Source organism: Salmo salar, chromosome 26, assembly GCF_965601325.2.
Source record: "Salmo salar chromosome 26, fSalSal1, whole genome shotgun sequence".
Classification (NCBI taxonomy): domain Eukaryota; kingdom Metazoa; phylum Chordata; class Actinopteri; order Salmoniformes; family Salmonidae; genus Salmo; species Salmo salar.
Window position 1 is genome coordinate 45,452,414 of NC_138316.1, and position 14,229 is coordinate 45,466,642.

Sequence of the window (14,229 nt, forward strand, 5' to 3'; positions counted from 1 at the left end):
ATATACTGAAATGGAACACAGTCCTGCACATACTGAAATGGAACACAGTCCTCCACATACTGAAATGGAACACAGTCCTCCACATACTGAAATGGAACACAGTCCTGCACATACTGAAATGGAACACAGTCCTGCACATACTGAAATGGAACACAGTCCTGCACATACTGAAATGTAACACAGTCCTCCACATACTGAAATGGAACACAGTCCTGCACATACTGAAATGGAACACAGTCCTCCACATACTGAAATGGAACACAGTCCTCCACATACTGAAATGGAACACAGTCCTGCACATACTGAAATGGAACACAGTCCTGCACATACTGAAATGGAACACAGTCCTGCACATACTGAAATGTAACACAGTCCTCCACATACTGAAATGGAACACAGTCCTGCACATACTGAAATGGAACACAGTCCTGCATATACTGAAATGGAACACAGTCCTGCACATACTGAAATGGAACACAGTCCTCCACATACTGAAATGGAACACAGTCCTGCACATACTGAAATGGAACACAGTCCTCCACATACTGAAATGGAACACAGTCCTGCACATACTGAAATGGAACACAGTCCTGCACATACTGAAATGTAACACAGTCCTCCACATACTGAAATGGAACACAGTCCTGCACATACTGAAATGGAACACAGTCCTGCACATACTGAAATGGAACACAGTCCTCCACATACTGAAATGGAACACAGTCCTCCACATACTGAAATGGAACACAGTCCTCCACATACTGAAATGGAACACAGTCCTGCACATACTGAAATGGAACACAGTCCTGCACATACTGAAATGGAACACAGTCCTGCACATACTGAAATGGAACACAGTCCTGCACATACTGAAATGGAACACAGTCCTCCACATACTGAAATGTATCTCTCCAGGACCACAGTTTGTGATCACTGAACTGTCTCTTAGATAGGACCAATATGGATGGTGGTACGGAACAATTTCCAACTGTGGTTGTAACAGTGTTACCATCTGGTTATAGCACCTTGTGGTTGCAACAGTGTTACCATCTGGTTATAGCACCTTGTGGTTGTAGCAGTGTTACCATCTGGTTATAGCACCTTGTGGTTGTAACAGTGTTACCATCTGGTTATAGCACCTTGTGGTTGTAACAGTGTTACCATCTGGTTATAGCACCTTGTGGTTGTAGCAGTGTTACCATCTGGTTATAGCACCTTGTGGTTGTAACAGTGTTACTATCTGGTTATAGCACCTTGTGGTTGTAACAGTGTTACCATCTGGTTATTGCACCTTGTGGTTGTAACAGTGTTACCATCTGGTTATAGCACCTTGTGGTTGTAACAGTGTTACCTTGTGGTTGTAACAGTGTTACCTTGTGGTTGTAACAGTGTTACCATCTGGTTATAGCACCTTGTGGTTGTAACAGTGTTACCATCTGGTTATAGCACCTTGTGGTTGTAACAGTGTTACCTTGTGGTTGTAGCAGTGTTATCATCTGGTTATAGCACCTTGTGGTTGTAACAGTGTTACCATCTGGTTATAGCACCTTGTGGTTGTAGCAGTGTTACCATCTGGTTATAGCACCTTGTGGTTGTAACAGTGTTACCATCTGGTTATAGCACCTTGTGGTTGTAACAGTGTTACCATCTGGTTATAGCACCTTGTGGTTGTAACAGTGTTACCTTGTGGTTGTAACAGTGTTACCATCTGGTTATAGCACCTTGTGGTTGTAACACTGTTACCATCTGGTTATAGCACCTTGTGGTTGTAACAGTGTTACCATCTGGTTATAGCACCTTGTGGTTGTAACAGTGTTACCATCTGGTTATAGCACCTTGTGGTTGTAACAGTGTTACCATCTGGTTATAGCACCTTGTGGTTGTAGCAGTGTTACCATCTGGTTATAGCACCTTGTGGTTGTAACAGTGTTACCATCTGGTTATAGCACCTTGTGGTTGTAACAGTGTTACCATCTGGTTATAGCACCTTGTGGTTGTAACAGTGTTACCATCTGGTTATAGCACCTTGTGGTTGTAACAGTGTTACCATCTGGTTATAGCACCTTGTGGTTGTAACAGTGTTACCATCTGGTTATAGCACCTTGTGGTTGTAACAGTGTTACCTTGTGGTTGTAACAGTGTTACCTTGTGGTTGTAACAGTGTTGCCTTGTGGTTGTAACAGTGTTGCCTTGTGGTTGTAACAGTGTTGCCTTGTGGTTGTAACAGTGTTGCCTTGTGGTTGTAACAGTGTTACCTTGTGGTTGTAACAGTGTTGCCTTGTGGTTGTAACAGTGTTACCTTGTGGTTGTAACAGTGTTACCTTGTGGTTGTAACAGTGTTACCTTGTGGTTGTAGCAGGGTTGCCTTGTGGTTATAGCACCTTGTGGTTGTAACAGTGTTGCCTTGTGGTTGTAACAGTGTTACCTTTCCCCTTGTCCTACTGGTGCCAGTGAAGTCAATGTCCCCCACTCGTCCTGCTGCCCAGTGGCCCCTCTCCTTGTCCCCTCTGCTAGCACCCCGGCCTCGGCCTTCAGCCACACTCTCCACGGCCTCGTCCAGCTGAGAGTAGCAACGGCAGGCCAACAGAGCACTGCCACAGCACAGACACATTATACATTATACACATAGAAACATTGTACATCATATACAGTAGTATTTACAGTCCGGTCATTCACAATCCACTATGACAAACAAACACAAACCACTCCTACCTTTGCTCCCGTGAACACTCCAGTACATCCCCGCATCGTGGGCATCGTCTCTGCAGCGGTAGCGCCCCCTATAGACATAGCACCCATAGTGCACAACATGACCTTTACCCCACAGCCAGGTAAATCTAATCCAGAATCATTCACCAGTCACACTGCTGCTGATGACAGGTGTGAGGCATCTCCAAGAGCTTAGACCTACAGTACCAGTCAAAAGTTTGGACACACCTACTCATTCAAAGGTTTTTCTTTATTCTTACTATTTTCTACATTGTAGAATAATAGTGAAGACATCAAAACTATGAAATAACACATATGGAATCATGTAGTAACCAAAAAAGTGTTCAACAAATCAAAATATATTTTATATTTGAGATTCTTCAAAGTAGACACCCTTTGCCTTGATGACAGCTTTGAACACTCTTGGCATTCTCTCAACCAGCTTCGTGAGGATGTCATCTGGAATGCATTTAAATTAACAGGTGTGCCTTGGTAAAAGTTCATTTGTGGAATTTCTTTCTTTCTTAATGCGTTTGAGCCAATCAGTTGTGTTGCGACAAGGTAAAGGTGGTATACAGAAGATGGCCCTATTTGGTAAAAGATCAAGTCCATATTACGGCAAGAACAGCTCAAATAAGCAAAAAGAAATAACAGTCCATCATTACTTTAAGACATGAAGGTCAGTCAATCCAGAAAATGTCAAGAACTTTGAAAGTTTCTTCAAGTGCAGTCGCAAAAACCATCAAGTGCTATGATGAAACTGGCTCTCGTGAGGACAGCCACAGGAAAGGAAGAACCACAGTTACCTCTGCTGCAGAGGATATGTTCATTAGAGTTAACAGCACCTCAGATTGCAGCCCAAATAAATGCTTCACAGAGTTTAAGTAACAGACACATCTCAACATCAACTGTGTAGAGGAGACTGCATGAAATCAGGCCTTCATGGTCGAATTGCTGCAAAGAAACCACTACTAAAGGACACCAATAAGAAGAAGAGACTTGCTTGGGCCAAGATACACGAGCAATGGACATTAGACTGGTGAAAATCTGTCCTTTGGTCTGATGAGTCCAAATTTGAGATGTTTGGTTCAAAGTGCCGTGTCTTTGTAAGACGCAGAGTAGGTGAACGGATGATCTCTGCATGTGTGGTTTCCAACGTGAAGCATGGAGGAGGAGGTGTAATGGTGGGGGTGCTTTGCTGGTGACACTGTCAGTGATTTATTTAGAATTCAAGGCACTATTAACCAGCATTTGTACCACAGCACTCTGCAGCGATACGCCATCTCATCTGGGTTGCGCTTAGTGGAAGTATTAATTGTTTTTCAACAGGACAATGACCCAACCCACCTCCAGGCTGTGTAAGGGCTATTTGACCAAGAAGAGTGATGAGGTGCTGCATCATATAACCTGGCCTCCACAATCCCCCGACCTCAACCCAATTGAGATGGTTTGGGATGAGTTGGACCACAGAATGAAGGAAAAGCAGCCAATAAGTGCTCAGCATATGTGGGAACTCCTTCAAGACTGTTGGAAAAGCATTCCTCATGAAGCTGGTTGAGAGAATGCCAAGAGTGTGCAAAGCTGTCATCAAGGCAAAGGGTGGCTACTTTGAAGAATTGATAATATAAAATATATGTTTATTTGTTTAACACTTTTTTTTGGTTACTACATGAGTCCATCTGTGTTATATGCAAATCGGTTAGCATTTTCATTTTTGCTCTGCATGCAAAAAGCTTCCTTCCTGAGATCTGTCATCATAATGAACCACAAGCTCTCCGTAGAATGAAAGCTAGACACAGAGGTGTAGGATGCCCCGCGAGGCAGGGAGGGCTTCGAAGCTCAAGTTGCCTCACCCTAAATTTGTTTAACAATTATAAAATAAATATACAAACATTAGGTGACAAATCACAGCAAATGAACAAAGAGCAGAGTCAGATAATGTGCAAGCTAGCTTGTTTATTTGTTTAAAAAACGAATTAGTGGGTGTGCTAGCTAGAAAGCTAAACATGACTTTTACAACTCATATGAAAAGATATTGAACTATGTAGGCCCATGCATTAGTCAGTCAGTGGAAATATGGATACTACGTTCCCCAAGAAGCAATGGTAAACATGTTTCCTTGGTGATATTTTCATATGATCTTCCCTGCTTATGTATTCAAGAGACCTGAATAAACCCAGTGTCTGCACCCCTTTATCAATACACATTACAACCAACTATATCCATACACATTACAACCAACTATATCACACTGTCAGCACCCCTTTATCAATACACATTACAACCAACTATATCACACTGTCAGCACCCCTTTATCAATACACATTACAACCAACTATATCACACTGTCAGCATCCCTTTATCAATACACATTACAACCAACTATATCACACTGTCAGCACCCCTTTATCAATACACATTACAACCAACTATATCACACTGTCAGCATCCCTTTATCAATACACATTACAACCAACTATATCACACTGTCAGCACCCCTTTATCAATACACATTACAACCAACTATATCACACTGTCAGCACCCCTTTATCCATACACATTACAACCAACTATATCACTGTGAGCACCCCTTTATCCATACACATTACAACCAACTATATCACACTGTCAGCACCCCTTTATCAATACACATTACAACCAACTATATCACACTGTCAGCACCCCTTTATCCATACACATTACAACCAACTATATCACTGTCAGCACCCCTTTATCAATACACATTACAACCAACTATATCACACTGTCAGAACCCCTTTATCAATACACATTATTTATTTTTTTATTTTTATTTCACCTTTATTTAACCAGGTAGGCAAGTTGAGAACAAGTTCTCATTTACAATTGCGACCTGGCCAAGATAAAGCAAAGCAGTTCGACAACATACAAAAACACAGAGTTACACATGGAGTAAAACAACATACAATCAATGATGCAGTAGAAAAAAAAAAAAAAAGAAAAAAAAAATTAAGACTATATACAATGTGAGCAAATGATGTGAGATAAGGGAGGTAAAGGCAAAAAAAATGCCATGGTGGCAAAGTAAATAAAGTATAGCAAGAAAAACACTGGAATGGTAGATTTGTAGTTTGAAGAAAGTTCAGAGATAAAATATAAATAATATGATGCAAAGGAGCAAAATAAATAAAATAAATAAATACAGTAGGGGATGAGGTAGTATTTTGGGCTAAATTATAAATGGGCTATGTACAGGTGCAGTGATCTGTGAGCTGCTCTGACAGCTGGTGCTTAAAGCTAGTGAGGGAGATAAGTGTTTCCAGTTTCAGAGATTTTTGTAGTTCGTTCCAGTCATTGGCAGCAGAGAACTGGAAGGAGAGACGACCAAAGGAGGAGTTGGCTTTAGGGGTGACCAGAGAGATATACCTGCTGGAGCGCGTGCTACAGGTGGGTGCTGCTATGGTGACCAGTGAGCGGAGATAAGGGGGGACTTTACCTAGCAGGGTCTTGTAGATGACCTGGAGCCAATGTGTTTGGCGACGATTATGAAGCGAAGGCCAGCCAACGAGAGCGTACAGGTCGCAGTGGTGGGTAGTATATGGGGCTTTGGTGACAAAACGGATGGCACTGTGATAGACTGCATCCAGCTTGTTGAGTAGGGTATTGGAAGCTATTTTGTAAATGACATCGCCGAAGTCGAGGATTGGTAGGATGGTCAGTTTTACGAGGGTATGTTTGGCAGCATGAGTGAAGGATGCTTTGTTGCGAAATAGGAAGCCAATTCGAGATTTCACTTTGGATTGGAGATGATTGATGTGAGTCTGGAAGGAGAGTTTACAGTCTAACCAGACACCTAGGTATTTGTAGTTGTCCACAAATTCTAAGTTAGAACCGTCCAGAGAAGTGATGCTGGACAGGCGGGCAGGTGCAGGCAGCGATCGGTTGAAGAGCATGCATTTAGTTTTACTTGTGTTTAGGAGCAGTTGGAGACCACGGAAGGAGAGTTGAATGGCATTGAAGCTCGTCTGGAGGGTTGTTAACACAGTGTCCAAAGAAGGGCCAGAAGTGTACAGAATGGTGTCGTCTGCGTAGAGGTGGATCAGAGATTCACCAGCAGCAAGAGCGACATCATTTATGTATACAGAGAAAAGAGTTGGCCCAAGAATTGAACCCTGTGGTACCCCCATAGAGACTGCCAGAGGTCCAGACAGTAGGCCCTCCGATTTGACACACTGAACTCTGTCAGAGAAGTAGTTGGTGAACCAGGCGACGCAATCGTTTGAGAAACCAAGGCTACTGAGTCTGCCGATGAGGATGTGGTGATTAACAGAGTCAAAAGCTTTGGCCAGGTCAATGAATACGGCAGCACAGTATTGTTTCTTATCGATGGCGGTTACGATGTCATTTAGGACCTTGAGCGTGGCTGAGGTGCACCCATGACCTGCTCTGAAACCAGATTGCATAGCGGAGAGGGTGCGGTGGGATTCGAAATGGTCGGTAATCTGTTTGTTGACTTGGCTTTCGAAGACCTTAGAAAGGCAGGGTAGGATGGATATAGGTCTGTAGCAATTTGGGTCAAGAGTGTCACCTCCTTTGAAGAGGGGGATGACAGCAGCTGCTTTCCAATCTATGGGAATCTCAGACGACACGAAAGAGAGGTTGAACAGGCTAGTAATAGGGGTTGCAATAATTTCGGCAGATAATTTTAGAAAGAAAGGGTCCAGATTGTCAAGCCTAGCTGATTTGTAGGGGTCCAGATTTTGCAGCTCTTTCAGAACATCAGCTGAATGGATTTGGGAGAAGGAGAAATGGGGGAGGCTTGGGCGAGTAGCTGTGGGGGGTGCAGTGCTGTTGAATGCAGTAGGGGTAGTTAGGTGGAAAGCATGGCCAGCCGTAGAAAAATGCTTATTGAAATTCTCAATTATAGTGGGCTTATCGGTGGTGACAGAGTTTCCTATCCTCAGTGCAGTGGGCAGTTGGGAGGAGGTGTTCTTATTCTCCATGGACTTTACAATGTCCCAGAACTTTTTAGAGTTGGAGTTGCACGAAGCGAATTTCTGTTTGAAAAAGCTAGCCTTGGCGTTTCTAACTGCCTGTGTGTATTGGTTTCTAACTTCCCTAAAAAGTTGCATATCACGGGGGAAGTTCGATGCTAATGCAGAACGCCACAGGATATTTTTGTGTTGGTTAAGGGCAGTCAGGTCTGGGGAGAACCAAGGGCTATATCTGTTTCTGGTTCTAAATTTCTTGAAAGGGGCATGCTTATTTAAGATGGAGAGGAAGGCATTTTTAAAAAATAACCAGGCATCCTCTACTGACGGGATGAGGTCAATATCCTTCCAGGATACCAGGGCCAGGTCGAATAGAAAGGCTTGCTCATTGAAATGTTTCAGGGAGCGTTTGACAGTGATGAGTGGAGGTCGTTTGACCGCTGACCCATTACGGGTGCAGGCAATGAGGCAGTGATCGCTGAGATCTTGGTTGAAAACAGCAGAGGTGTATTTAGAGGGCACGTTGGTTAGGATGATATCTATGAGGGTGCCAGTGTTTGCGGCTTTGGGGTTGTACCTGGTGGGTTCATTAATAATTTGTGTGAGATTGAGGGCATCAAGCTTGGATTGTAGGATGGCTGGGGTGTTAAGCATGTCCCAGTTTAGGTCACCTAGTAGCACGAGCTCTGAAGATAGATGGGGGGCAATCAGTTCACATATGGTGTCCAGAGCACAACTAGGGGCCGAGGGGGGTCTATAGCAGGCGGCAACGGTGAGAGACTTGTTTTTGGAGAGGTGGATTTTTAAAAGTAGAAGTTCAAATTGTTTGGGTACAGACCTGGATAGCAGGACAGAACTCTGCAGGCTATCTCTGCAGTAGATTGCAACACCGCCCCCTTTGGTCGTTCTATCTTGTCTGAAAACGTTGTAGTTAGGGATGAAGATTTCAGAGTTTTTGGTGGACTTCCTAAGCCAAGATTCAGACACAGCTAGGACATCCGGGTTGGCAGAGTGTGCTAAAGCAGTGAATAAAACAAACTTAGGGAGGAGGCTTCTAATGTTAACATGCATGAAACCAAGGTTATTACGGTTACAGGAGTCATCAAAAGAGAGCGCCTGGGGAGTAGGAGTGGAGCCAGGCACTGCAGGGCCTGGATTCACCTCTACATCCCCAGAGGAGCAGAGAAGAATAAGTATGAGGGTACGGCTAAAAGCTATAAGAATTGGTCGTCTGTGATGTCCAGAATAGAGAGAAAAAGGAGCCGGTTTCTGGGGGCGATAAAATAGCTTCAAGGTATAATGTACAGACAAAGGTATGGTGGGATGTGAGTACAGAGGAGGTAAACCTAGGCATTTAGTGATTATGAGAGAGATATTGTCTCTAGAAACATCATTGAAACCAGAAGATGTCATAGCATGTGTGGGTGGAGGAACTGAGAGGTTGGATAAGGTATAATGAGCAGGGCTAGAGGCTCTACAGTGAAATAAGCCAATAAACACTAACCAGAACAGCAATGGAGAAGGCATATTGACATTAAGGAGAGGCATGCTTAGCCGAGTGATCAAAGGGTCCAGTGAGATTCAGACAGCTAGCCGGGCCATAGGTAGCAAGCTGGTGGAAGATGGGAGGGAGGTCTGTTTTTAGCCACCTCGTGCGTTTCCGTCTGTGGGTTAGTGGGGTTCCGTGTGGAAGGGGGGACCAGTCCAAGTTGGCAAAATAGTTAGTTATAGTGGCCCAAGAAAAGTGTCCGATAGACCTATTCAGATCGCAGCCGAAAAGACAGCTAACGATTAGCGGGCCGCAGATGGGCGATCAGGTTACGTCGCGACGGAGGGGCCAGTTGGATAACTCCCTCGGGCAGATAACGTCGGTGGTCCAGTCGTGAAGACCCGATGGGGCTCCGCATCGGCAGTAAAACGGGTCAGGATAGGTGAGTTGTAGCCCAGGAGACACTTTAGCTGGCTAGCTCAGGAATAGCCCAGGAGTGGCTGACGGAACTCTTCAGCTGGCTAGCTGGCTAGCTCCGTAATAATGTGTGTTAATTCCGTGACCGACGTTGCCAATAGTCACTCAGGTAGCAGCTAGTTAGCTGCAAGATCCAGGTGTAAATGTCCAGAGCCTGCGGTAGAAATCGGGGAAAGGAGAGAGAATAGGTCCGGTGTGCTCTGGTCTGAGTCGCGCTGTACAAAAACTGGCGATAGCTTTTCGAGCTAATGGATAGCTGAGGACAGCTAACCATGGCTAGCTGAACTTCAACGTTAGCCAGTGAAAATGGCTAAACACTTGCTAGCTTCTGTTGTGGAATTCAGATGAGGTAAATAATACTTTCTTTTTTTAAATTGGTGAGGCGGGTTGCAGGAGAGTGCTTTGAGGTTGAGTTTTTAGAATTAAAAAAATATATATATAAAAAGATAAGTGAAGAAAAAAAAAAAAAGTAAATATATATATACACGGGACACGACAAGAGGAGGGTAGAGGACGTCTGAACTGCTACGCCATCTTGGAAAAAAAAGCAACAACATTACAACCAACTATATCACACTGTCAGCACCCCTTTATCCATACACATTACAACCAACTATATTCAAAGGCAAATGTATGTCACGTCCTGACCATAGAAAGCTTTTATTTTCTATGGTAGATTAGGTCAGGGCATGACAGTTGGTTTTGTCTAGTTTATTTATGTCTATGTTGGTTCTAGTTTCTTTTTTTTATGTTGGGGTTTTGTCTAGTTTATGTATTTCTATGTGGGGTTCTAGTTTCTGTATTTCTATGTTGTTGTTTTTTGGGATGATCTCCAATTAGAGGCAGCTGGTCATCGTTGTCTCTAATTGGGGATCATATTTAAGTTGTTGTTTTTCCCACTAGGTTTTGTGGGAGATTATTTTGAGGTAGTGTATGTTTCACCTCTTCGTCACGGTTTGTTATTTTGTTTAGTAGTTTATTTGTATGTCTTGCATAGTTTCATAGTTATAATTAAATGTGGAACGATACACACGCTGCGCCTTGGTCTCCTTCGTACAACAAACGTGACAGTAACTGCTGCACTATGTACCTTAATAAGACAGCTCTGATAAGGATGTGAATGAAATGAGACAGAATGTTATCAGAGGGAGTTAGATGGACAGGGAGAGGAGGAGAGGTTAACCTCATTGGCTGCAACGTTGAATACCAGAAAAGTTGGTCCATGTAACTGAAAGGAGTAGTTGGCTTTTATTTTTCTTCTCAATCGATGGATGCCACTCACCTCAGGGCTGAGGGTTGGCTGTAAAATGAGATTAGACTGCTGCATTTAACCTATATTCTTCCCTAGACTGAGCTGAGGGTTGGCTGTCAGATGAGATTAGACTGCTGGAAAAGAACCATAAAAGATTTGTCTCCTACTGGCAGCCATTAAGAATTTGCATCTGAGTCAACATTGCTTGGCAGTGCTCATTTGCCTGGGATGCCTGGTAAAAGATGATCATCAGAAATGGGAAGAGATTCGAGGTCCATGCCTGCACAGCAAAAACAAAATGCAGCTTCAGCTTATTACCGTATTTGGCCTCACTGGCCACTCAGTAACATGTATTGGATCATGGCCAATAGTTTGGACAGGTTATGGGCAAAGATCCAACCCCCCCCCCCCCCCCCCCCAACTAATTTAATCCTCTACTGTAAACATTTAGGTTTTTCACCACAAAAATATTTAAAACTTGTATTTAACTGCTTCTCAAACCTGATTCTGGGGTCCAGTCTTCCTCTCGGTAACTGTCCTCACTATCAGAGGGTAAGTATGATATTGACCAAGCCCATCATTTTACATCACATCTTTCATTGAGCATGATATTTCACTGAAAACTGGCCAAACTGACAACGTTGCCCTAGGCAACACAACATAGTAGAGGTATGGCACAACGTTGCCCTAGGCAACACAACATAGTAGAGGTATGGCACAACGTTGCCCTAGGCAACACAACATAGTAGAGGTATGGCACAATGTTGCCCTAGGCAACACAACATAGTAGAGGTATGGCACAACGTTGCCCTAGGCAACACAACATAGTAGAGGTATGGCACAACGTTGCCCTAGGCAACACAACATAGTAGAGGTATGGCACAACGTTTCCCTAGGCAACAGAACATAGTAGAGGTATGGCACAACGTTTCCCTAGGCAACACAACATAGTAGAGGTATGGCACAACGTTTCCCTAGGCAACACAACATAGTAGAGGTATGGCACAACGTTTCCCTAGGCAACACAACATAGTAGAGGTATGGCACAACGTTTCCCTAGGCAACACAACATAGTAGAGGTATGGCACAACGTTGCCCTAGGCAACACAACATAGTAGAGGTATGGCACAACGTTTCCCTAGGCAACACAACATAGTAGAGGTATGGCACAACGTTTCCCTAGGCAACACAACATAGTAGAGGTATGGCACAACGTTGCCCTAGGCAACACAACATAGTAGAGGTATGGTACAACATTGCCCTAGGCAACACAACATAGTAGAGGTATGGCACAACGTTGCCCTAGGCAACACAACATAGTAGAGGTATGGCACAACATTGCCCTAGGCAACACAACATAGTAGAGGTATGGTACAACGTTGCCCTAGGCAACACAACATAGTAGAGGTATGGTACAACGTTGCCCTAGGCAACACAACATAGTAGAGGTATGGCACAACGTTGCCCTAGGCAACACAACATATTAGAGGTATGGCACAACGTTGCCCTAGGCAACACAACATAGTAGAGGTATGGTACAACGTTTCCCTAGGCAACACAACATAGTAGAGGTATGGTACAACGTTGCCCTAGGCAACACAACATAGTAGAGGTATGGTACAACGTTGCCCTAGGCAACACAACATAGTAGAGGTATGGCACAACGTTGCCCTAGGCAACACAACATAGTAGAGGTATGGCACAACGTTGCCCTAGGCAACACAAAGTAACCTACCAAACGATGTTGTGTTGTCTGAGGGCACCGATGTGTAGTAGAGGGTTAAGACATACTGATGGCGTGCAGTTTGTCACGATCGCTTTTTTATGTAAAAGTGAGTCTGGTCTCGACGGGTCTTATTTGAATGTGGGGCAGGAAGGACTGTGTGAGGGGAAAGGACCAATGTCCATGCAAACATAACATTTGCATGCAAGGTCAGGAAGAGTTCAAGTGACATCAATTGAAGAGGGTGTGTGTGTGGGGGGGGAGAATGGAGAGGGAATACGTGGGTGCCTGTTTGTATACATGTACGGTATGCTCCTCAGTATAGGGGCATGCAGGCTTGAGTCAGTGTTCCTGCTTCCTGTATTATGATTTCTGCTCTACTAGATTAGTGGGCTGTTATCACTCAAATAATGAGGTCATGGGCCAATAGTTTGACGAGGTAACTTCAACCAACTCTACAGTCTCAGGAAGTATGATGCACACTACGTCATAACTTGTTTCCAAATTAATGATGATTTTCTATGAGCTCACAAGTGTTCTACCACTTTAATAATGAAACATATTTGGAATGTAAGGTAGAGTATTGTTGACTTTTCTTTTGTTAAAACTAGTCATTTATGTTAAGGGCCACAGGAAATGTTGAATTAAACCTGAATTTGTCCCACAGCTATTTGAGTATCAGTTTAAACCCCCCAACAGGAATGAAAGCCACACGCTGTAAGATGTGTTTACCATCAGAGTGGGTCCACCGACGTGAACACAGGAATAATATTCCCAGTGGCATTTCAACACCTTTTCAAAAAGTAAATATAGCACTTGATTATATTCTATGATTATATACTACAGATAATATCCGTAGTGACATTCCACTAGACTAGAGCCACATTACAGCATGAATCAGATCAGATATTATCATATCTGTAGTGACATTCCACTAGACTAGAGCCACATTACACCATGAATCAGATCAGATATTATCATATCTGTAGTGACATTCCACTAGACTAGAGCCACATTACACCATGAATCAGATCAGATATTATCATATCTGTAGTGACATTCCACTAGACTAGAGCCACATTACACCATGAATCAGATCAGATATTATCATATCTGTAGTGACATTCCACTAGACTAGAGCCACATTACAGCATGAATCAGATCAGATATTATCATATATGTATTGCCATTCCACTAGACTATAGCCACATTACAGCATGAATCATATGATTACAACATGTCTACAAATCACAAAGAAGAATGCTGTAATGCATCCAAACTTTAACAATATACAATTTGCCATCTGTAATAGGTTGTGAAATAAGATTTCCAAGAACCAAATAAATTTCAGAGAATAAGTGATTCTTAAAAGCTGAGCACTTTATCACAAACATACATATAGAATAGTGCCTGCACACTCAAATGAAAATAAAATGTAGAGTTTGGCCAACCTGTTCAACAGTGCCTCATGTGATCCACTTAGTCGCTAACATAGTTACTTACCAGAGGCGTGTCTTGTCGCTCTGTCATGGCTGTGGTCTAATGTGCAGTCAGCTTCCCTCCAGTCACCGATCTCTGCTCTGAGGAAAGTGACACCAGGTGAGCCCTT

General features: G+C 43.3%; 1 protein-coding gene across 1 annotated transcript in view; it reads right to left on the minus strand.

Annotated features, from left to right (window-relative positions):
• The window catches only part of LOC106596808 (transient receptor potential cation channel subfamily M member 5), a 157,777-nt gene extending 143,548 nt beyond the window's left edge, over positions 1 to 14,229 (minus strand). The window contains exons 1-3 of the mRNA XM_045708692.1: positions 14,124 to 14,229; positions 2,713 to 2,780; positions 2,426 to 2,591 (exon numbers count right to left, since the gene is read on the minus strand). Of these exons, the coding sequence (XP_045564648.1) occupies positions 2,426 to 2,591; positions 2,713 to 2,780; positions 14,124 to 14,150 (261 nt within the window). The 5' untranslated portion in view covers positions 14,151 to 14,229. The remainder of the gene's footprint in view (positions 1 to 2,425; positions 2,592 to 2,712; positions 2,781 to 14,123) is intronic.